This window comes from Jaculus jaculus, chromosome 3 (assembly GCF_020740685.1).
Source record: "Jaculus jaculus isolate mJacJac1 chromosome 3, mJacJac1.mat.Y.cur, whole genome shotgun sequence".
In the NCBI taxonomy this organism is placed as follows: Eukaryota; Metazoa; Chordata; class Mammalia; order Rodentia; family Dipodidae; genus Jaculus; species Jaculus jaculus.
The window spans coordinates 4155802-4181852 of NC_059104.1; the positions used below are offsets into that span (position 1 = coordinate 4155802).

Consider the following 26051-nt stretch of genomic DNA (forward strand, 5'->3'; position numbering starts at 1 on the left):
TACATAAAGGGAAAGCTACCTGATTCATCACTCTCCACTTCCTCCCTGCCAAGGAAGACGGGAACAGGCTGTATGCTAGGCTGTGCTTTCTGCCCATGATGGACTTCTGCTCAAAACTATAAGGTGAAAATAAGTCCTTCCCTTTCTTAAGCTGCTTCTAGTTGGGTATTTTGTTATAGCAATGAGGACTTGACTAATATAGAAAACTGGTACCAAGAAGTGGGACCATCCTGTGATTAACCTGACCATGTGGTTCTAAGTCTTTTGGAACTTGTTTGCAAGAGGAATGTGGAAAGATTTGGAACTTTGGACTACAGAAGCATTGCAGTGCTGTTAGCAGGGCTTGATCAGTCATTTTGGTGGGTGTCTGAAAGATTATAAAGCTGAGAAAAATGGAGACATTTTAGGCTTGGCTCACGAGGTTTCAGAGGGAATATGGACTCTATCAGGAAGTGGTTAGAGGCAGTACATGTAATGTTTTGGCAAAAAATCTGGCTGCATTCTGCCCACATCCTGAAAACTTGGGTGAAGTTAAATATGTTACCACCTGGCACTAGCCAGTGAAACTAGCTAGGCCACACTTGCGAAGTTCAATGTAAAAGTAATGCACTTAAATATTTGTAAAGGAAATTTCAAGGCAGAGTAACACTAAATCTGTGGCATAGCTCTCTAATTTGACTTAAGTCAGATCTACAGTGAAAAACATTTAGTTTGTTAGGTAAATAAATGTGAGAGGGCTGGAGAGATGGCTTAGTGGTTAAGCGCTTGCCTGTGAAGACTAAGGACCCCGGTTCGAGGCTCGGTTCCCCAGGTCCCACGTTAGCCAGATGCACAAGGGGGTGCACGTGTCTGGAGTTCGTTTGCAGAGGCTGGAAGCCCTGGCGCGCCCATTCTCTCTCTCTCCCTCTATCTGTCTTTCTCTCTGTGTCTGTCACTCTCAAATAAATAAAATAAAAATTAAAAAAAATAAAATAAATGTGAGAAAATTAAAATTCTCAGGCCCAGACCCTATAGCTGATTTGGCTATAATTGTAAAGCTGACTGCCACCCTTAAAGATAAGCCAAGTAATTTGCACTGGAACAAGAGGAAAGATACATTGAAGGCAGACCAAATCCACTGAGGGCTCAATGTAGTAAAAATGCAAATTCTTTTGAAAGGAAAAGGAAGGAGTGAGGAGGTCTCTGCTTCCCTAGGTAAGCATCCTGCAGAGGCTGCTTTGGCTGTGTTCCCCAGGAACCAGGATCCATCACGCTCTGACAGCAGACCCTGGCAGCATCGTCTCCTGGTTTTGGAAGAACGAAAGATGCCAGAGGTACTGGGTCATGGAGTATTGCCATGGTTCCTAAGAACTACTGAGACTATGAAATGTGAGGCAGGATCAATGAACCTTCATGAAAACCATAAGAAGCCACTTCATGAAGCTATGGAGATAAACCATAAGTTGCACTGGAGACCTGAGGGTGTTAGAGATGCCAGGATCATGGGACATCTGCTAAGACCTAAGGGCTCAGGGAAGATCCAGCCCACAAGAGAGGCTCTTCATCCAAGCTGGAGGAATGGAGGTACTCAATCTCTTTGGTGCTCAGATAACTATATCATGAGCCCAAGATGTCAAACACAGGGCTGCCAAATTTGAAACTTGCCCTGCCAGATTTCAGACTTGCATGGGTCTGATCATTCTTTGCTGTGCCCCCACTGTTCCCTTTGAAGTTGCTGGTGTAGTCAGTACCAACACTGCTGGGATGTGCATCCAACCAAACGCAGCTTTAAGGGAGGAAGGGGTTACTTCAAGTTTACAGATCCAGAAGAAGTTCCATCCATGGCAGAAGAAGCTGGCTCCCATTCATAAATCCAAACAGAGAGAGAAACCACCAGTAACCAGCAAACACCAAACAGCAGCCCGCAGGGACCTGCCAGAGCCCAAACCTCCTGCATACCTTTGGGCTGGGGTCAGATCTGCCTCAGTGACCCGCCCTCAGAGGGAGTCTGCCTGCCAGGTTCTGAAGCTGCAAACTCAGTTTTAGTAAAACACCTGAGTCTGTGGGAAACATGTATTCAAACTACCACAATTAGGACAACTTCGGGCTGATTATATGGAAATATGCAACTTGTATTTTGCTGTTATCAGAGCTCAGAGTTAAGAGTTTGTCTACATCTCAAAAGAGATTACATACTTATACTTTAATTTTTTTTTTTTTTTTTTGAGGTAGGGTCTTGTTCTAGCCCAAGCTGGCCTGGAATTCACTATGTCGTCTCAGGCTGGCCTTGAACTCACAGAGATCCTCCTACTTCTTTCTCCCGAGTGCTGACATTCAGGGAGTGCACTACCACACCCTGTTTATGACATTTGAAATAGGAGACATTTCAAGTTGAAATGAATGCATTCTGCATTATGGGATGACCATGAAATTATGGCGACAAGGGCCTGAAGTAAAAGTGATACGTGTGAGTGTCAATTTGACAAGGGTGGACTTGTGATGGTTAGTCTCTGGTTCTCAACTTGACAGGATTTAGAACGACCACTGGAACAGATCTCTTCGCCCATCTGTTTGGGATTTTCCCAGGAAGACTAACTGTGGTGGGAAGACCTATCCCCATTGTGGACGGTGCTGTTCCTTTGGCTCAGGGCCTGGAGGGCATATAAAGGAGAAAACCATCTGAACACAAGCATTCACCATCCTACTTCCTCCTTGCCCGTGTGAGAAGGTGACACAGGCAGTCTGTCCCACCCCGCCCACCCCGCCATGGTTAACTGCCTCTCAAAACTGCAAGTGGAAAATGAGTCTTTTTTTCCTCCTTACACTGTTTCTGGTCAGATATTTTGACCCAGCGATTGAGAAGGTAACTGATACATGACCCTTGATATTTTACCTTTCTTTTTGTCCTTTTCTCAATGTAGCTTTCAAAGATCTTGACTATCATTTGAGCCCTGATGTAGACAGCATTTCTTCTGCCCACATATCTCAGCAGCTCATTTGCTACTTACAGGACAAAGGCCATGTATCTTCCTCATTGCCTGGTTGTCTGCAGGCAGACACTCTATTACAGCATCGTCTGTAGCTCCTGTGGCTTTTCCTCTCTTGTGATTTGCTAGTGCTGAACTCTTGAGTCAGCCATATCCTAGTGATGCCCAGACATCCGCATTCTAGCAGACTTTTCTAGTGGGTGGTTGTCCATGAGTCTCTTTACTTGCAATATTCCCAGGTACCTGTCTAACTGACTTCACTCCTTCCCTTACTCCTTGATTCTAATGTACCATGACCTAACTCAGTGTGGGGCGCTGCCACGCAGTAGGATCCTAGGCTTCTCCTCTAAAGCCATCTTCAGTTTTTCTCTCTCTGAAGATGCGTATCTATCATCACACACGATGTAATCCTCATACTCAAATGTGTCCCTTTAGTCCACCTGAGTTACCCCTGTGCTAAGCTCAGCTAGGATCACAGTCTCCATCGAACTGTCAGAAGTTGTTCCTAACCAGGGCTCACTCAGCATTTGACAATGTCTGGAGAGATTTTTTTTTTTTTTGCAATGAGTATGGATGTTCATGATCAGGTAAAGACTATGTATGTTACTAATATTCAAAATGATACAGGACAACCTGTCATGACACAGGATGTCACGTGCTGAGGTGAAGAAATTCCGTGTTCAGACCCTCTAACTTAGCATTTTCTGTAAGGAGGCAGACAAGAGTGATTGTGAACTCTGGCCTTACAGCCTGTGTTGAAATACTCGACTTTGCCTTTGAAATAAAAATTAATACACAAATAATAACAAATGGATAGGTGCCAATAAGACTTTATTGAAAAGCAGGTTGTCAGTTTGTTGGGTTTGGTGTATGGGCCAGAGTTTGCTGATCTCTAATCTAGCATCAAGAAAAACGAAATTGCATTATTATATTGTTTTAAGTATTCTGTGCCAGCCTGAGATAAAGACTCCGTGACTAAAGGTGCTTGCTTGCAAAGCCAGGTTTGATTCCTCAGTACCCACATAAAGCCAGATGCACAAAGTAGCACATTCATCCAGAGTATATTAGCAGTGGTGAGAGGCCCTGGCATACACATTCTTAGTCTCTCTCTCCCTCCCTCCTTTCTTCCCTCCTTCTTTTGCTCTCTCATTGAAACTAAATAAAAATATTTTTTTTTAAATTTTTTATTTATTTATTTGAGAGCGACAGACACAGAGAGAAAGACAGAGGGAGAGAGAGAGAATGGGTGCGCCAGGGCTTCCAGCCTCTGCAAATGAACTCCAGATGCGTGCGCCCCCTTGTGCATCTGGCTAACGTGGGACCTGGGGAACCGAGCCTTGAACCGGGGTCCTTAGGCTTCACAGGCAAGCGCTTAACCGCTAAGCCATCTCTCCAGCCCCTAAATAAAAATATTAATTATTCACTGCCTATAAGCTTTAAGGTAAGGAGCATGCTTTACTCTCAACACAGCAGCCGTGGCTGTCTCCCAGTTTCCTGGTTTCATACTTGTCTGTATGTTACTGCAGTGCTTTCCCTGGACTCCTGATGCGTCACCCTGTTCTGCACTAACCTGAACTACCCGCATGTTGTTTAAGTATGGTATCTCCCCCAGCACCTTTGTTATTCAAGGAGCGTCAGGAATTCCTTAGGACACCATCTGGAGGGAAGGCCTGCCTCCCTCCCAGGCGGCAGTGACACCACGCGTCTGTGCCTGTCTCCTGTGACTCCCCACGAGGCCACCATGCCTGGGAGGCTGAGCGAGACATTTCAGGCTGTGTTCTTTGCACACTTACAACAGAAACAATGTTCATGCTAATAAATGGCATGGGTTACCATGTCTGAGCTTCCAAGCATCCAGGTCTTGAGAGGCCCCTTGGGTACGATTGAGGGCAAGAAGAAAAAGAACTTTATGAAGGAAGGAAAGAAGATAACAGCTTTCACTTGTGCGGTTTTACTTCATCTTGCTCCATTCTTAATGTTAGCTCCTGTCATGAATGATGCTGAGAAACTGTCCCTGCAGCTGCATGTGAGAAAGCTTTATATTTTACACAAATGAATGAATGCCACATGAGAATCTGGGTGAGAACACACATGACACACGCATACACATACATACACAAATGCACACATGCTATGCTTTCAAGCCCTGTCATAGTAGTTTCTATGTTTTGGAAGCAGATGAATTGCTGTATGAAAGATCATGTGTTCCCCATCACGGAAGCTGAGTGACAACAGTGCATCAGAGTAAAGGTCACAGGCAGTAGGGAAGCCTTGCGCTTGACCTGGCCTGGCCACTGCTATGGCTAATGCTGCTGTAAGGGTTCTGAGGCAGCACCTGGGAAACAGAAGCAGCAGGTGCGGCTTAGGAAAGTGCCTCTGGGCTGAGACAGAGCGACACTACAGTGAGACATCACAAGCATTCTGGCCAACTAGAAAAAAGAGGTGAGTGGTTTTCCTGCCCACTGTTAACTTTCACTGTGAGCAAAGCAGGAGGCACATGATCCACAGCCAGACACTCACTGGGAGGGGCCACCAGGAGGGAGCTCAGAGAATTCTGTTTAGACACACACACACACACACACACACACACACACACACACATATATATATACTTTTGACCATTTGGTAATAGAAGCCCCCAATACAGATTTTCCTAAGAATAAGCTGACAGTCATCAGCTTCCTGGACAACATCTAATTTGCTTAATTTTAACTTAATTAAAATCCATGCACATTCAAACAAATATAGTGTTCGCCTCCACTTCCTATCCAAAACTCATGTCTAGCATCATCATTTTATAAAATACCAGCTGCTCTATGCTAATTTTGCACAGAGATATAAGTCTGTTTAGGAGAAGTTGGTATATAATATGAATAATCAAAGCAAAATAGTGTACATTTATCCACATTATCCAAACTGCTACCTTCACTGTAGGTAGTACTATACTCTAGGAACAGGGTTCAGGAGCTCACAGGATATTCCCAGGAGCAATTCAACAGGTCAAACATCCATCTAGTAGGAGAGAAATGTCACCAAGAGGAACAAGGGCCATGGATTTCGCCTCTGTGCTAGTTACTGTCCTTACTTCTGTGATCAAATGTGTGGTCATGAGCAGCTTGAGGAAGGAGGGGTTGACTTGTCTCACAGTTCAGAGAGGGGCATCCCTGCACAGGAAGACACTGACAGCAGGGGCATGAGGTGGCTGTCACATTGCATGAATGTTGACACACACGAGTGGGCATTCGCAGCCAGAAGCTCCTTGTTTATTCATCCAGGACTCCACCCAGGTTTGGTGCCGCTCACCTTACAGGTGGGTCTTCCCTCCTCAGTGAAACCTCCTTGGAAACAGCTTCACAGTCAAGCCCAGTGATGTGTCTCCTAGGTGATTCTATACCCAGTCAAGGTAAAAATCAAGATCAACCATACTGTTCATTTGCCACACATGAAACAATACGTGTCAAACAGGGGTGCTCGGGGCAGGAGTTAGGAGTCAATGAAGTCAGTGATCCTAAGAGCCAGAAAACAAATGAGCTAAGCCCTGACACTGCCCCAGGGCACATCCCAGGAGAGGTGCCAGGCTTTAGCATAGAAAGAGGAAGACCTCTGAATCCTAATGGTGTCCATTAAGTGGAGACAGAAGTGGGCAGTGAGAATTCCAATGCAGTTTCCAGAACAAGAAATCAGAAGAGAGAGCTGAGCAGAGAGAAGGGGGAGGTCCCCAGACCTGCATCACAAGTACCATGCAGAACACCATAAGCGCCGCCATCGCCGTTTGATTACTGAATGGAGGCAGCTCCTCACATGTAAATGGTGATCAGTGTACTTCCAAAAATATCATAAAACTGGTATAACAAAAGATTAGACTCTGTATGAGAAATGGTCAGTGAGCCTGAGACACACAAGCAAACTAAAGAAGACAAAACAATGAAACAAACAAAATCCAAGAAAACTCCACAATGGAAAGAATGTGGGTGCCTGTGTGACAACTTCATGGGTTGTTGTAATGAAGTTATAACTTCTAAGAAGAGACAGTAGAGGGGAACCAGGGAAAAGTAGATAAAATTACGGTTAAGAATGTTCCAAACTTAATGAGAACTACAAACTCAGACCCAAAAGCTAGATGAAGCCAAGCATAAGAAAAATCGAGAAGACTTCTCCAAAGAACATCACAATCAAATTACCTAAAAAATAAATGGGGAAATCTTAAAAGTGCACAAAAATAAAGGTACATTGTGGGGAGAAGGACACCATTAAGGAGGACAGCCAATGTTCTTCTCGAGAAAGGGAAAGAGAGAAGATTTACTGCTTAAAACACTGGAAGGTAAAATGCCTTTCTTCGTAAGATTATCTTCTGAAACCAAAGATGAAAATGAACACACCACGAGCCAACCCTAAAGGAGACTGTGGACCTTGGTGAGGACGAGCTCACTTAGGCTCACTAGTTGTGATAAACCTACCATTTTTGTAGGGCAGAGTGTGGGGGTACAGGACACAAGATCTCTAAAAATCTCTGGGCCTTCAGCTAAATTGTGCTATGAACCTACTACCACTGTAACCAACAGTCTATAAAATTAAATAAACTAAACTAAAAAAGGTGTGAATGAAATGATTTAAGGTCCACCAGAGAGGTCACTGATGGCCCCGAAACATTACAGGCCATTGCTGAGGCCCTTGTTTTCCCACCAGGAATAGATGGTAAGACCCTATTGCTGAAGACGCCACATACTTGGGCTGCAAGGCCACTGAGAAATCCTGCTGGAACTGAGCTGATAACCTTCTCCATGTAGACCAGCTGACAGAAAGCCAGAAGAAGCCATTCTACATGCAGTTCAATGGAAGAGATGTCACCAGTGAAGATACTCAACAGTGGACACTGAAAGCCTTATATTTGGCCAGCCAGGTCAAATGAGCCAACTGGTGCCAATGGGTGCAATAGTGGCACGCCTATTATGGTGGAAACCAACTGCCCTGTAATTGGACTGGAGGCACGCTCCATGGGAGGGAATACATCCCTGATACTGAAAACTTAAAATGGGTAGTCATGAGCCCTAGGGGTGTAATGTCTGCTGATGTCTGGATAAATGTATATACTATGCTTATCAAACTGCCCAGTAAGTGCTTCTCTTAATGTTCATACCCTTAGATGAATGCTACTCTTGGTTTTGGTAGAGAATCTTCTCTTTTCAGGTGGCAGTGACCTTGGGACGACTCAGAAGGTATCATGGTGCTGGAAAGAAGTGACTGGAGTACTCAGTACTGCAATATCTCTATTAAACCTTACAAGGCTCAGGGTTTAATGTGGAAGAGGTGGTGGAAAGAATGAAAGAGCCAAAGGAAAGGTGTGTCTCCTTACAACATGCTCCTCCAGACAAAAATGGCCTGGATATCCATGGCCTCACAGTGCCTGACACTATCTGCATGAGACCAACACAAGAGGAGGAAAAGATTCTGACATCAAAATAAAAGAGACTTGTTTGAGATGGGGAGGGGATATGATGGAGAATAGAATTTCAAAGGGGAAAGTGGGGGAGGGAGGGTATTAGAATGGGATATTTTTTATAATCATGGAAGATGTTAATAAAAATTGAGAAAGAAAAAAAGAAAGCCAGTGAGTCCTTCCCTGAGCTCCCCTTTTCCCAGCTTCACTATGGGCGTTCCGCTCCCTTGCCTCCTCCTCTTGCTGTCCTCAAACCTCAAATCTAGGGTTCTACTTACTCCTCTCCCATGGGCCCCTGCACACATAGATGCTGACACACTGCTGGTTGGCAGAAAAAAAGAAAAACTAATAGGGGTCTCATAGCCTGTAGAACTATCACTCCTGCTGGGAGAACAGTTGCATGCCAAGGTAGACTAGGTGTCTGTGGGCCTCTTGCCACAAGACTGCCTGTGGGGCAAGACAGTTTAAACAGAGAAAAGTTCTTCCACACTGTGATGGTTTGATTCAGGTGACCACAATAAATTTAGGTGTTCTGAAATGCTAGGTTCATAGCTGATGATTTGGGAATCAACACCTTCTGGAGGCAGTGTATTGTTGGGCACAGGCTTATGGGTGTTATGGCCAGTTTCCCTTTGCCATTGTTGGGCACACTCTTTTGTTAATGGTGTCTACCTAATGTTTGGCCAGGAGGTGATGTCCACCCTCTGCTGTGCCATCATTTTCCCTGCCATCATAGAGCTTCCCCTCTAGTCTATAAGCTAAAATAAACCCTTTTCCCTCAGGTTGCTCTTGGTAGGGTGATTTCTACCAGCAATGTGAAACTGACTGCAACAGTAAGATTGGTACTGAGGAGTATGGCCATTGGTGCAAGAAACCTGACTGTGTGGCTTTGGCCTTTTGAAGCTGATTTTCAAGAGGAATATGGAAGGATTTGAAACTTTGGCCTAAGAGACGCCTTGCAGTGCTATAAGTACAGCTTGATGGACTATTCTGGTCTGAGTTGAAAGACCTGAATGCAGTAAGAACTAGGTACTGTGACAATTGGCTTATGAGGGTGAGAAAGAGCTTTGCCTGGACTGGGCTAGAAGCAGTTTGTGTGAGAGGCTTGTTGTTATGGAAACTTGTGCAGGTTTGCTTTGCATAAAAATAGACTGGTGTGAGGAGAGGGATATGGCACAGAACTGAAATATTTGGGCTAAAACTTCTGCCCATTCAGCTGTAATTATAGGAGAAATTACAACCTTTGAGATTGCAAAAGGAAGAACATAGACTCTTTTGAACGGGCTTAGATGTTCATGGAGTATCCTGTTCTTCAAAGTCTGCTTTATCCTCCACCCCCAGATGAACAAACTGGCTCCCAACCTGTTATTATGGAGTATAAGAAATGCCATAAAGAGAAGATCATTGAAATTAAAACACAGTCTTTTGTTTTGGAAATGGCCATGGAAAGTGTGAAGCAGGTTTGCTGGATGCCTGCATGGAGACCCAATGGAGCTGAGAGGATGACATCGCAGTGCCTGACACTACCTACACAAGACCATTATAATAGGAGGAAAAGATGATGATATCAAAATAAGAGAGAGACTGAATGAGAGGGGGAGGGGATATAATAGAGTGGAGTTTCAAAGGGGAAGGTGGGAGAAGGGAGAAAACTGCCATGTGTTATTGTCTACAATTATGGAAGTTGTCAATAGAAAACTTAAAAAGATGTATTGTCAACCCTAAAGCAGGCAGTTAGAAGCAGATTTGCTGAAAAGCATCAAGCCCTCTCTTGAACCCTGGATGAAACTGGACACGGGATGAAGGCTTGGCGCTCCTGCCTTTGCCTCGCTCCTGGCTCTTTGCTGTGGGCACCTGCTTACATATGCAGCCAGCATGTTCTTCATCACGGAGTGCCCATCCACCTGTCTATTCTCCTTACTGCCAATAACCCAGAGACAAGCAGCATCTGAAACCTGTGGTCACTTCAGGTTTCAGCCACTGCAGAATCTTGCAGGAGTGGCCCCCATCTCCATGAGGCCGAAGCTACACCCTGAACAGGAGCTATCGTCTCCCCGAGACCCCAAGTGTCCCCTTAGCCAGTGAGACCACCTTCCAGGACTGGACTTGAGGCCATGATCACCTGAACCATAGCCTGAACAACGGGCTGCTTACTTGTGCATGCGTCTTGGCCCCTGCCCCAATTCTTCCTTAATGTAAACCTAACCCTCATGTCAGTACCTTGGCGATGAACTTGAAGTCACTGGCCCCTTGATTTGTTCCACTTCTCAGTGTGGTTGGTCACACTGTATAGATCTCCTCTCTCTAGTTTTCACTATCACTCATCCTTTAGCTGACAGATTGGGATGGGTGGCCAAACTAGCTTCTTGGGGCTGCCAAGACTCAGAGCTTGATCTTAAAAGCTCTTGTTACAATATCAGGAACAGAAGAAAAGTTACCACATGCCCTGCAGTCACTAAGAGGATGAAAAGGAAATACTTGGAACAAATCACATAAGCTTGACAGTTCAGAAAGAAATAGACTAGTCCCATGAAACACAAACTGGTCCACCTGTAATCTCAGAGCTTGAGCGGCAGAGAAAGGAAGATCCCTGAAAGTTCTACACCAGACTGATGTAGTGAGCTCCAGATGAGTCAGACCTGCGTAGTGAAACCCTCTCCCAAACAAATAACCGAACCTACCCAGACCACCAAGATGGAATGGACAATCTGGGATTTCTCGTGGCTGCTGACTAAACCAAATTCTCCTTAAATTCATTCCAAGTAAATCTGCACGCCTGAATGGTCTCTGTATATACTTCTGCTGCAAACACTGAGGAAGAATCAGTACTAATTTGACACAACAGTGGAGACAGGAAACCGTCGTGGACGAAATATTTGCTGATGAAATAATTAATGCAAACGTGTCTTCAGAAAATATACAGAACTCTAAAAGTGTCCGACCCATTATAAAACTGTTCAAGATGTTGGAACAACAACAACAACAAAATCAGCAAAGGTACTTGGATGGTGAATAAGCCAGTGGAAAGATGCAAGAATATCACTAGTGATGAGGGAAATGCAAAAGTAAGTCAATTCCCCTAGCATGCTTCCCCTAGAATGTAAACTTAAAGCACACTGATCTTTAAGACTACGAGAGGGAATTATGCTGCAGGTAGCAAAACGTTTCTTTATTTCTTGTCTATTCTTGTGACAAAGACTGGAGGGGAAAGGCTGTCTTGCCATTGGTAAGCTAAGGTAACAGCCTAACACTGGCTGTGGAAATGGGCATTCTTGTAAGCGAGCACAGGTGCCCCGAGAGACAACAGCCTGCCGTGGGAGACTGGCGTGCCAGGAAACCAAATGGCACTAACGCCCCTTCCAGAAGAGACTGTGGGCAGTGTGACAGTTACTTCTGACTGTCATCTTGACTGGATTTAGAACCCTCCGTGGCTGGGAGGTTTAGTTGGGATGGGAAGACACATCCTGAACGTTGGCTGTGGACAGCATCCTCCATGGGCTTAATAAAACCAAGAGCGAGAGCTGAGAACCAGGGTCCTTGCTCCCTGGCGCCTGACGACAGACTCAATGTGATTAGCCACCTCGGACTTCTGCCACCATGTCCTCCAGGCCGTGACGGAGCAGACTCACAAGCAGAGAGCTAGAACAGACCCTTCTTTCCTTACGCTGCGTTGCGTATTGTCAGGTTCTTTTCACAGTAATGTGGAAGGTGGGGATACAGGCTGCATGTTGAGGAAGATGCACTTCCCCTAATCAGAATGTTTATTTGTTACTGAGAGCTGTGATCAAGGCACGGCTGAGATTAGCAGTCATTCTGAACTGCTTCATTCAAGTGTGGGGAAAAAAATCACTGTATGATGCTGGCCTTGGTAATAAGGTGCGTTGGGCATAGCAAAGGATTGTTCCAAATGCGCACTTTCCCTAAGTAAAGGCCCAATAGACTAAAACCGCCTGTGTAACAACTGCACTTTAAAAGTTTCTGTTAAGTCTAGAAAGGTCAATCTTGAAACAAAATGTAGGTCATCATTAATGAAAACTGTTTTACTGTATTGCTAAATCGTCCTTGCTTTAATAACTGGACATATAAATGATGACCTCCAATACTCAGCTTTGAACCTGAAAGTGGTTCCTTGGAGACAGAAATCCCTTGGCTTCAGCGCATGTTCTCCTCCATGTCTTGTCTGTGGACGGGGCTCAGGTCTCCAGCGTCCTTGCCGCTGGAAGCAGGAGCCTTGGCTGCAGCTAGAAGCCACTCGCCCACTGTCCCGACCATTCCCCTCATGCTGTCATCCTCCTGTTGACCCCACACTGTGTGCGCTGATGAATTTTGGGTCTCTCTTGAATTAACTCACCTTTCTACAAATTTTATGTTCTCAGCACAGTAAAGGTTTGGTTTACACTTACGGTATCTAATGTTTGATAGCTGTTGATTGAAGTCCAATACAGAGCTGTATTTTTTGGTCATAAATGGTAGAGTTTTGTAAGACCATGGAAGTTTAAAAATATATTGTCTCCCACATTTTTATTTTGTAGCCAGTGATTTGGTTTTTTAAACTGTAGGCTTCTTTATAAGAAAACAAATTATTTCTGTTCAAAAATTAAATACTCCCAAAATGGACGGTGTTCCTCATATAACATAAACATTTACTAATAAGAACACGGTGGCTCACAGTGAGGCACAGTACCCTTTCTTTTGTACTCTGTAAAGCAGGCCAGCTCTGTCTGTAAATGTGCCTGAGGTAAAAATAGCATTTTTGTAAACATTAGTTAAATACAGTGTCTCTTGTGACGTGATGTTTTTATTCTTAAAAATATTTCTGCTGCATAAGTTAATCCTCCACTTTCACAGTATGACAGCCAATGCCTGCACTTAATTAAGCATTTCAGAAAACTAAGACATGTCAAATGTGACTGTCGTTAAATATACAGTAGAAATACTACTCTGTGCACTGCTGGTTAGTAGCTCTATGACCAGGAATCCCAAATCATGTTTCAAAGTAACACTACTGCTAAATTGTGCCAAGGCAATCTGGGATCAGTCTGCACTGAAATCCGATGCGCAACCCAAAGGGGAAACATGTAGACCTAAGCCGAGCACTCTTTTGTTTGTTTGTTTGTTTTTAAGATGAGCGTTTTAATCCGGCAAGGTGTTAACAAGCACTGTCGCCCACCATGTTTGTTACAGGGCGTCAATAAATACTGTACCTCAATGCCAGGCTAGAGCTCAGGTAAGAAGCTGTATGGAAAGTGGTATTTGTCAGGCATGTCTCCAATCACCTAGCAAATACTTGACAGCCACCGGCTGCCCGGCGATAATTGGCACAGGGCAGGCCTTCCATGACAGAGCTGCGGTCTGTGAAATGGCCAAGGACTCGGGGTGGGGCTTCTAAGAACGTGGACCAGGGTCGGGCGTGCTGGGAGGATTTTGGATTTTGCAGGAGAGGTGGAAAGACTGTAAGAACCACATATTGGGATGTCAAGCTTACAGGTGCTGCCTCCCCCCAATAAGTGACTGCTGCTCCCACAACACATAACCCACAACCCCATGGGGAACACCAGCAACCCCACTGAGGAGGGCCCCTGACGAATGTGGGCAGGAAGAAGGAAAAAGATGGTACCAACACATGTTGTATCCATATAAAGTATGTTCTTAATTAAAAATTGACTGTTTCACTATAAAACATGTTCTGGTTTGATCAGCATGCTACATAAGCACACTTGTCTTCAACAAAATAAAATACTAGAGTAAGTATGAAGTATTCCAGGATTAACAGATTCTAAGCATAGTGTACATTCTTTTTTTTTTAAAAAAAACTTTATTTATTTGGCTTACATATATGGATCCATGCATGTATATGGAGGGTATATAGATGTGCCAGGGCCTTTGTGCACCTGGCTTTACATGGGTTGAGTATTGGGGAAATCAAACCCTGGCCTTCAGGCTTCACAAATAAGCACTGACTAATTTCTCCAGCGTCAACCATGGGATGTCAACATGAAGATCTGAAGAGCCTTGATGCTGAGCTGGCACAACACATGGAGCTCTGCGTTAGCTGCCTTCAGAAATTATGGTCAGGGAGTAAATGGTGATGGTCCTCTTAATGGCATATCTTAAATCCCTCACTCCCAATGGGACTGCTCTGAGTGATGGGGCCTTTGAAATGTGATGAGGGTGAAAAGTGGTGATAAGGGTGGCACCCTAATCTGCAAAGATTAGTCTCCATAAAAGAGACATTGGAGAGCCAGAACCCGTCCTTTCCCTCTGTTCCTCAACTTCCCAAGCAAAGGACAAAAGAAGATCAGACACCATAGGTCATGGGGAATAGAGGGAGAAGGAGGCACTGACCCAGGGGAGAGTACCCCTTAGACACGGGTCCTGCTGAAGCCTTGTATCTTGGACACTTAGCCTCCAGTACAGTAAGAAAATAAGTATCCTTGTTGAGACCACCATCCTGAGTATATACAGTGAGCTAACTACCAAACCACTGATAGGTCAGGCTCTGAGGCTGAGGAGCCTCTCCTCGACTTGTCAAGATGCCTGGAATCTCCTTAGCTAAGACTGAACAAAGAACGTGGAGAAGGTAATTCAGGGAAAAGAATTTATGTTATGCATATGGAATTTTAGACCTTTACTTTAGAAGGACAAGTTAATCAGATTAAAGATTTCAGTTCCTTTGGAACTGATTATCTAATTCTGAACTTTATAATGTGCATTAATCTTTGAACGTTCATTTTTCACTGGGACCTCAATGATGGAAGATTTATAGCTAGATTTTGGGAGTTTCTATGGTTCTGGATTTTATTATTAGAGTTATTCTTTTGCTACATTTAACATTTTTGTTTAGTCTGGTTTTTGAATCCCTGATGAGCTACTTTGCAGATTTGTGTCGGGAATGTGAATGGCAATGACAGCCTTGGCTGCAGCGAACTCTTGATATTGATACAGCAATGAACTGTAGACCACTCAGGGATTTGGAGCACCGAATCTTCATTGCTTACTCATGATACCTTCACTATATTCCATGAGGCAGTGGGTTACTCCTGAAATAAGAGAAGGAATGCTCTGGAAGATAGGGTATCTTGCCAGGGGCACAGCCCCACTCCACTTCCTAAAGAGCTGGCTGGATGGAGTTATACAGGGCGCAGGAGGAGGGGTGGGTAGAGGGGTCAGTGGAAATAGGTCATAGGAAGAGGGCATGAAGAGATGGCTTTCTTTTTTTCACGGTTTCAATCAAGAAGGTAAAGAAGGATAGAAGAAAGCTAGCTTTTTAAAAAAATTTTTTTGTTTGTTTATTTTTATTTATTTATTTGAGAATGACAAACACACAGAGACAGAAAGAGACAGAGAGACAGAATGGGCACGCCAGGGCCTCCAGCCACTGCAAACGAACATCAGATGCATGTGCCCCCTCATGCATCTGGCTAATGTGGGTCCTGGGAATCAAGCATCGAACCAGGGTCCTTAGGCTTCACAAGCAAGCACTTAACTGCTAAGCCATCTCTCCAGCCCCAGAAAACTAGCTTTTTAAAAAAAGGCAATTTCAGTTAGGAATTGAGGCTCAAAGAGAACCATGAGATGCCACCACAAAAATGGAACTCATGTCTGATCACGAGTGACCTTCAGCCACCGTGGCTGCCCAGTCTAGCAGGCCACCTACACAGACAGCCCTGGATGGGCTGGCCCAGGGACCCGCCTTTAATCTACCAACCAATCGGATCTTCTTCTTAACTGTAAAGCTCCTGTCTTCTTCCTGTCACAAGGACCTCCACCCTGCTCCATTTGGCTCAGCTCTGTTTCTCCGCTTGGCCTGCCTGCCTCTCTTCGCTAGGGCCACAAGGATACACGTCCCCTCAAGAGCCTGGGGGGGGGGGGGAGCATCAAACTGTTTCTTGGTCTGGACGGCGTTTCAGCTTGTCTCTGCTTTATGGTTTGTGGCGACTTCTCTCTTTGATTACATGTGTGACTGTCCTCTGCTTTCTAAGTATCCCATGTGTGGGTTCTTCCCAAGTTTCTGTATGCAAGCTCCTAGATCCTCCTTTCCACGTGCCAGCAGCTTTTTAAGAGAATTTCTTCGTAAAAGCCTCAGTTCCTCCTAAGTCCACGTGTGTGCAGCCCTACTACAGTTTTTCCCCAAAACACCTCCATTTTCTCTTAAATGAACCTTACAAACTGTGCAGTGCTTCCACATGACAGCGTCTTTCCTAAACCCCACATCTGTGATTTCTCCCGTAAATAAACCCCACAGTAAACTTAATAATTCAGAATTTATCCTTCTTGAGTCCGTCTTTATCAATCCCTGGTTAAAGGTAGGACAGAACCCACAACATGGGGTTCATACATAGGGGGACCCATACTGAACCCCCAAATCCTGCATCGACAGGACAGTGTGACACTCAATGATCCTCACCCTTCCTAATGGGGTAAACTGGTGGACCAGTCTAATGGACAGGGAAGAGGAAAAGAGAATGCTCGCAGCTGTCTCTGAGCATACTGCTCACAAAGAAGCAGTCGCTTTCTTGTATTTCTCCCAGCTCAAGACCTGAAAGTCTCGAATTGAGTATTTGTGGCCCCTTATAACTGTATCACAAACACCACAAGTCTGTCAATAACCACTGTAGTTCATCTGCGTCATAATGGATGCTTGGTAAAGGGATCAAATATTGACCTTAAGTGACTGGGGCTGGTCAGCTTGGGGATGTCTCCACGTTTATTAGAAAATGATTAACCTCCCTTATACTTCACGTGTTTCAAATGAAAACATCACTTTCTAAATTATTCACTGAGCTAATTATCCAGAAGATATGACTGACCCAAGAAAAGTCCATCACTAACCATCTTGCCTCTGTTGCAGGACTTTGGAAGATGCTGGGGAGGAGCTTGTGGCTGGCCCCTAACCACAGAGCTCCGTAAATTCACTGTACAGTTTTCAGCAAACACACGAGAAGTAATGGAAGGTCACAGAATTTTAGAAACATATAGTGATGCCTGGGCATGCTAACGTCAGTGTGGCACACCCGGGCTGCTGCCGTCTGTGCATGCCAACGCTAGTGTGGCACACCCTGTCCACTGCCGTCTGTGCATGCCAACGCTAGTGTGGCACACCCTGTCCACTGCCGTCTGTGCATGCTAACGTCAGTGTGGCACACCCTGTCCACTGCCGTCTGTGCATGCTAACGTCAGTGTGGCACACCCTGTCCACTGCCGTCTGTGCATGCTAACGTCAGTGTGGCACACCCTGTCCACTGCCGTCCGTGCATGCCAACGCTAGTGTGGCACACCCTGTCCACTGCCGTCCGTGCATGCCAACGCTAGTGTGGCACACCCTGTCCACTGCCGTCTGTGCAGGCTAACGTCAGTGTGGCACACCCTGTCCTTTGCCGTCTGTGCATGCCAACGTCAGTGTGGCACACCCTGTCCACTGCCATCTGTGCATGCTAACGTCAGTGTGGCACACCCGGGCTGCCGCCATCTGTGCGTGCCAACACTAGTGTGGCACAGCCTGTGCACTGCCGTCCGTGCATGCTAACTTCAGTGTGGCACACCCGGGCTGTTGCCATCTGTGCATGCCAACGTCTGTGTGGTGCACCCTGGCTACTGTTGTCTGTGCATGCTATCGTTAGTGTGGCACATCTGGACTGCTGCCACCTGGGCATGCCAGTATCAGTGTGGCTCACCCAGGCTGCTGCCGTCTGTGCGTGCCAACATCAACGTGGCTCACCTGGGCTGCCGACGTCTGTGTGTGCCAACATCAACACGGCAGAAAGGAGCATCTGAAACAAGTCCTTGGGAAAAGCAGCAGCATCAGTGGCACCTGGTGCTCTTCGGCAGCTGGCAGTGCCTTGGGAATGTGATTTGAGTCTTCGAACTGACATTGAACTCCTTGGAGTTTATCAGCTATAAAAGCAGGATCAGCTACTCACTGGATTCCCAGGAGTGTTCTGAGTGATAAGTAATACCCGTGTGGAGGTTACCACACTGTCCAGGGCCATGTAAGTACCAATTATTGACATTTAGGGCTGCAAAAGGTGTGGCAATTATTAATCACATAATGACCAAATCTGTATAATGAAATTAATTACCTTAAAGGGCTCCTATCTCCAAGGAATAGGATGATGAGTGAGGACTATTATGTCCCCAGTGGTACTCAGTGACAGACATCCCATGTCATTCCAGTTTCTCAGGAGTTTTGGACAACGTAACGAGTGAGTGAATGATTAATGAAGACAGGATGACACATATGTGAGTGAGTGCCATCATGGGGACAAATCCTGAAAGAGCAGAAACTAGGATCTGAGCCAGGCTACAGAAGCAAGTATCCAAGTCACGTGTCAGGGGCTTGGGGCCTCCTCAGCAGCGGAGCATGGAATAGCATGTCAAGGCCCTCGGCCCAGTCCTCAGCTCTGAAAACAGTCTACAACAACAACAAAAAAATCACCTATCATTATCTTCCTCTTTCTAATGAAAACTTCCTGTAACTATCAGAAAAGTAGACCACATGGGACTAAATCGAGGGTTAGAGGCCTTTAGGACAAAGCCAGCCGCCACCTGCTCATGCCGGTCTACTGGTCTAAACACCCACGCCCGTCAGCCATGCAGCGTCCGTGCGACCAAAGGTCCAGAGTAGTGGGTACTATGAAGAGTCTGCAATCCTGGCGGTTTGGGCCTTTAGAGAAAAGCAGCACACATCACTGAGTAGATTTTTATAACCCATGATCCATGGGACTGTGTAACAAATTACACATATACACTTAATTATGTTTAAGTTGAAATTGCTTTAGACCCTGTTACATAAGCTTCTCTCTCATACTGTATATTCATTGAAATATTAAAGGTCTTCTTTATGCCCAAATGTCTCTCAATCTTACACAACCAGCCAGCCCTGCACAACAGATTTAACAGAATGCATGTGTTCAGCAAAACTGCCTTGAAGAAAACCGATCCTTTGCCAGTTAAAGCTTTCAGAAGATTTAACATCTCCTGACCTTATAAATTCCCATTTCCTTTAAAGCTCTATGGACAGACGCTCACATCACTAGCATGGGACAAGGAAACTTTGAGAAGGCTCCACAGACTCCTCTGGAGAGTGCCTGATTTACTGGGCAGTGCCTGCTTTACTGGGCAGTGGCTGCTTGTGACTTTTGATCCAATGCACTGAAATGTGTTGTTTTCTCTCAGCCCTGTCTCCACACCTGATTTGATTTCACAGGGTGGTCGTTCATCACCAGCTGTGTGGCTCAGACAAGCTACATGATTCAGGCTATTTCCAAGCAGGATTTCACCCAACATCAGTCTGAAAACACAGCTCCAGGATCCTCCTCAGGCCAAGGAAAATACAGACACCCTGAGGCTTTTCCTGGACGAGTCCCACTGTCCTTTCTAAATACAGCCACCTCATTAAATTGTGGGCCTCTCCTCAGTGATGAGGTCCTGCATAAATAATGCCTTACATGAGCCTTGAGCAGGACCTGTAAGAGAGGCCACCCGCAATCTGGGCGCAGCCCCCACAAGATCCCTCAAAGTCCCAGAAGAGGATGGGAACTCCTCGGAAGAGCAGGGTGGGTATGGAGGAAGGAAAAGGTGGACGCAGTGGCTGAAGTCAAGCTCTGTCCTGGACTTGAATCAAGGTGTGTCATGGTGTCAATATGCAGAGCATTACAGAAAGCACCAAGAAAGAAGGGTAGTACTGGACGATCAGAGCCCTTTAAGAACATTTGAAGAGATGTGGCCTCCTGTGGTTCTTCCTTCCCTTTGATAATTTGGAGAATAGAGCGAAACAATGTCACAATATCCTTCTGTTCAATACCTGTGACTAATTGCACTAGCTGTCAAGAGGTGAAAAGCCTATCAGCTTGGGGGGGGGGGGGGCTGGCTTGGAAGACTCGTCCTGGCTGCTCAGTTGTCTGCATCCTGCTGGAAAGGTCTGGGCTGCTCCTGCCCCTGACTTAACTGCCTGAAAGAAGCTAGATTTAAACCTGCGAGGCTGCTGAAAGGGCTGGGCTGCTACATCTCAGGGACTTCCTCGGATCCCTCAGCTTGTAAGACTATGACTTGGTGAAAGTCGTCTCTCACCAATTCCACCAGCAGCAATAAAACCAAGTTGTGAGGCGCAGTTTGTTTTTCCTTCCATTACCTTTGCCCAGGCTCAGCAGCAGCCCAGCACAGCCCAAATGAGCTGTGATCTTAGTTTCTGTTTCACAATAGGATCCAGGTTTAAGGACTAGCTTAGATCCAGGACATGCCCCTGTAAGCCAGAGAGAAAAGAGACATGGCAGAATGGCCATTTTCCCAGAATCTGAATTTCCCAGCCTCTGCTTGGGAGCTCTCCCCTGCTTCATTCCTGAAGCCCCAGGCCCATTACTACTCAGCCTTCTGACTTCCTCCTACGTGGGGCACGGGCAAGGCTTTCCCGCTTGGCTCCGCTGAGTCTGGGCATGGTTCCTGTCCATCCTGAGCCCGAGCTTCCAGGTCCTGCCTTCCACCTGTGGGACCTCCTCTGGCCTCTACCGAGATGCCAACTTTCCCTGAATAAAATTCACAATTCATAGTTTTCCCCTAAATATCTTCAGCAATTCATAATTCATCCTTCAGAAAACTGTTTTTATCAAGGTTCACAAGTCTGGGGTACCCCTCCAAGACCTCAAAATCTTGTGTCAGGAGCAATGGGCAAGCAGCTTTGGTTCCTTAGAGGCCATGGCAGAGGTCAGTGGTAAGCAAACTTTTTCAGCAAACGGCATAACAGCAACTTTAGACTTTGCATATCGAAAGGCAACCATGAACATCTGATGCAGATAATCACTTAGGTGAGCATCTGAAAGATCACCACTGTTTAAACCTCCTTAGTTCCCAGGCCATCAGAAAGCAGTCTTCCAGCCAGAACTCCAGTGGCAGAGACGATGTAGTAGATGGGTAAGCATGTGGCACGGGGTGACTTTTGAGACATCCAGAGGAGACACAAGGCCATTTAAGATTTTATAAAAGAACTGACAAAGGAAAGAACAAGAAAACAGTACTGAGAATTGGAAAAAGGTAGAAAGGACAGTAGGGTTACACGTCAGGCATCAACACCTTCGAAACCATGTGAAATGCACAGGTAAGCTACATTCCCTTCTATTAGCATAACCAGTATAAAACAGCAAACAGACACATACTGCAGAAGATGTACAGACATGACATGTCCACCTTTATCACCTCACGCCTAAAATAAAACAAGGACAGCTGTTTTTGATTGGGTGAAGACATACCAAAACACCATACAATAAAACAGAATGTATGCTAATAGTTTTGGAGGCTGCCGCCCAAGATCAAAGTGGCAGCAATTCAGTTTCTAGTGAGGGCCATGTGTTGACTTACAGATGCCCTCTGACCTTTCTGGGCCTCCTCATGCATGACCAGGGGATGAGGGTGGAGAAAGAAAGAAAGACAGAGATCCCTGGTGCCTCTTCTTATGAGGATATGGGTCTCTACATAGGACCGCCTTTCATGACCTCATTTAATCTGAATTATTCCTGTATTCTTCAACTAAGTGGGTTAATCACCCCCGTATCCTTCACCTCCAGCAGGTGAATCTCCCCCGTATTGTACTCCAGCAGGCGAATCTCCCCCATATCCTTCTCCTCCAGCGGGTGAATTTCCCCTGTATTCTTCTCCTCCAGTGGGTGAATTACCATATTCTTCAGGTCCAGTGGGTGTTATTTCCCCTGTGTTCTTCACCCCCAATGCAGGCAAATAGGGGATGAGCTTCAACCTGAGTTGTGGACACATGATTCCCCCACAGCGCAGGAAATCCACCTTATCTAGGATGTGCACAGTGTAATGTGGCCTCACTTAGTTCTCTGTGCATTCCCAGGCTGGTGATGTTTCTTTTCAGGGGCGATGAGGGCCACACATATGACCCTGTACTCTATCAAGTTGCAGTGCCACAGGGAACACACGGCAACAGAAATTACAGTTTGCCGTGACATCTCACCAAACAGGAGCCTCCTCAGGGGAGCATGCTCCCAGCTTCAACTAAGAAGGCCACAGGGCAGTGGGGTGACATGGAGCACCGGGGCCCTGGCAGCATCGAGGACACTGGAGGTAATCTGGAGTGCATTATGGAACTGACACAACCCGCACTGTCACTTCAGAAGTGAGAGGTGCTGTCCAAGTTAGCAGCTGCTTGCTCGTGAACTGGACACTTCTATCCTTTCTTCTATCCAAGACTTCTATGGCAAGCATGCTCCCTTTTTTGCATAGGTGGGGTCATTTTTTGGACCACTTTTTATTTTATAGGAGGAGGTAAGTATGAACAGCAAAGAAGCACGTTGCATAGGAATGTAGCCAGTGGAACCTGAGGGGTTCCATTGTGAAGGCATCCTGTTATCTGAGATGTTGGCAAGCACTGACTTCTACCTCCAGGCCTTGGTCAGCTGGTCTTGCTGGGGGATTTCAACGTGCATGCGAGCTTCTGATTACGTGAGGAGTGCGCCAGTTCCCTGACACAGCAGCGACTTGACTGTCCTGATTCTACAGAAACTAATAATATTGATTGGCCACTGTCTTTGTCGCATTCCCCGGAAGGTGATCCTTCAGCTCAGAGTGACAGTGACCAATTGCCACAGAAAAAGCTGGCACCCTTCTCCTGACTAGTCATCGAGAATAATGATTGGAAGAAATCACATTTCTTTCAAAGAAGAGACAGTTGAAAGAAATGCAAAGATTTCTTCACAAACATCATTTTCCATATTGAATACATTTTTTTTGTTGGTTTTACAAGGGAGGGTCTTACTCTAGCCCAGGCTGACCTGGACTTCACTATGTAGTCTCAGATTATCCTCAAACTCACAGAACTCCTCCTACCTCTGCCTTCCAAGTGTTGGGATTACAGGTGTGTGCCACCATGCCCGGCTTGATTACTCCTTTTGATACAATATCCATTCAAAAGTATGGCTATCATTTCTGATATGTAAATATATTACTTTACATTGAGCAGCTATTACTCTATGGTGCAATGTTCTTGTGGAAGGCATTTATTTAGTGCCTAAAACGCAAAAGCATGGGAGCTGGACAGATGGCTTAGCAGGTAAGGCACTTGCCTTCAAAGCCAAATGACCCTGGTTCGATTCCCTAGAATTCAAGTAAGCCAGATGGACAAGGTGGCACATGCATCTGGAGTTTGTTTGCAGTGGCTGGAAGCCCTGGCACACCCATTCCCTCTCTCTCTCTCTCCCTCTCTCTGTCTGTCTCTCTCTCTCTCTGTCTCTGCCTCATTCCCTTTCTCAAATAAGTAAATAACAATAAAATATTTAAAAAAATAAAAAAAAGCCTGGTCACTAAAAGATGGTCCTTGCTGAACAGATGTAGTATATTAAGGGTTGCACAGACGTGAAATCTGTATTTAATTTCAAAAGGTTAGTTTCACGTTCTAATTTAATTGAGGCTGGCTCTGCTAGACTACATATATAAAGACAAAAAGCAAATATAAAGTCATCCTCTAATCATGATGACATAAAACATCCACACAAAGCTTGATTCTGGTCCTGTTCTTCCAGGATATAGTGATTGAGATGCATACTTGCTGGAATAGGAGTTAGAAAGAAAAACAAAGTTGCCAGAAGTCATGCTAGGAGGGGTCACTTAATGCAGAGCTTCTCTGATACTATGAGTCTAAAACCTTCTGTGGTAGTTTGAATGGATGTTTCCCAATCCATTCAGGAGTTTATTAAACACTGTAATTTAGATCTGTTGCCTCCTGGCTGGAAGAGGTGTCACTATGGGCAGATGTGAATTCCAACCTGAGATATGCAGAGTGACTGAGTTCTGCCTGGAGTTCTTGAAGTGTGCTTCTCTATGCTGCTGGTGACTGCTTTTGGCTTTTCTCTCTCGGCTTGGTCCTGTGGAAGGGGGTCAAATTCTTCTGCCATTATGGAATTTCCCCTGGATTTGTAAGCTTCAATAATTCCCTTCTTCCATAACTGTGCCAGGTTTGGAAGTTCATGCCTATAACCCAAGGCTATTTGCTACACAATTGGTAACAATGAATGGGCAGAGTTGATGCAATGATAAATCTAACCATGTGGATTTTGGTGTTTTGGAACTCTTATTTTGGAGGAATGGGCATGGACTTAGTACTTGCAACTAAAGATGTCTTCCAGAGCAGTAACCCAAGTTTTATGGATGATTCTGATGGGAGTCTGAAAACACTAACTGCAGAGAGAATTGTATTTGGAGGCTTACGAACTTCTAAGGGGAAGGAAAGACGGCAGAGGACTTGTTGGAACTGGGCTACTGTTATAAGAGCTGGCTGTGTTCTGCTGCCCATGCCCAGATATTTTGATCAAGGCTAAATCTGTAGTAGAATGATGTGCTTGGCTAAGGATGAAAGACTTATTTAAGTGAAGATTTAAATTTGGAAGTTAATCCTAGCAGCCCGAGGCTATCTAATAAACCCTCTCACATAAATGAACAAGAAAATGCATGAAATACACCTGACTTGTTATTAATAACATAGACACAGACGGTTTTTATGTCACAGAGGCATCCAGGAAACCACATGTCATTCCTGCACATTATCACTGTACTTATGACACAGAGGGTCCACTAACACCTCTTCTCACACCGGAACAACGTCACCTGTACTTATGTCTCAGAGGTGTTCACAATAACGCTGCTCACACCTTCACAGAGGTCTCAAATTAATGTTTATCAACTGATTTCTTTAAGGTAGATTCTTTATATTGGCCAAAGTCAGGTTTATAGAGAAATAAAAATAGTTATGAGTAGAAACATAGCCAGAAAGAGTTGTGGTGTTTGGGGGCAGGTGTACGTGTTCTTGGGAGATTGTTTGGCTCACATCTGTAGAGACAGGGCCTTGTTCCCCAAGGTTCTCCTTGGAATCATTTCATTGGGCGTTGGGTACTTCTGGTCAAAATTTCTCCAAAACTGGTGTCAACAAACTTCTTCTCCACAGGGCCCAAGAATAAACATTTTACAAATATTTTCCAGGAATCATCCTTTGTATCACCACTGCAGTGCAAAGTGGCTACAAACAACAATGTGAACATGCTCCAGTGATACTTTATCCACAAAAATAAGAGGCAAATGTCATGTCCACCAATGTTGCTTGCCGGAGCCTGATTTGATTTATAGTTTGCTCATATAAGGGAGGAAGTAGTCATATGCCATCTTCTAAGAAATCAATGCTCTGCAAATTTGTCATACTATTATGAACCTCTAAGTCCACACACTCACGCCAAGGAGGTGACAGTGGTGACATCTGCTCCTCATTAAGTAAGCTTTATCAGTGAGCCTCACTGCATGCCACACTCTTACGTTCTCAAGAACAGAAAGACAGAAAGCTATGCCCCAAAGGAAGCTAGAAGGACCCAGCTGCAGCGCTGTCCCTGTGTCTCCACACGGCGGACAGAGTACTGGCTTTGGAGTGAGGTACTGACCTGCACAGGAATGCTGAGAAGGACAGACGAACTGGGAACCCGCAGCGGACCAGCTTCACCAGCTCCAGCACCCCGATATACTGCAGCTGAGCAGACACGTAGAAGTGATCAAACACATCTGGCAACTGTGAGTTATTGGGTTTGATGCAGTGAATGAAGTGTGGGCTGCACCTCTGAAGCTTCCCAGTGATGTCCGCCAGCGATTTCTGTGAAAAC

At 45.3% G+C, this 26051-nt stretch overlaps 1 protein-coding gene across 4 annotated transcripts in view; it reads right to left on the reverse strand.

Annotated features, from left to right (window-relative positions):
* The window catches only part of Myo16 (myosin XVI), a 524203-nt gene that overhangs the window by 110708 nt on the left and 387444 nt on the right, over positions 1–26051 (reverse strand). For all 4 annotated transcript variants that reach the window (XM_004663404.3, XM_045145894.1, XM_045145893.1 and 1 more), the window contains exon 27: positions 25836–26041. In XM_004663404.3, coding sequence (XP_004663461.2) covers positions 25836–26041 — 206 coding nt within the window. The remainder of the gene's footprint in view (positions 1–25835; positions 26042–26051) is intronic.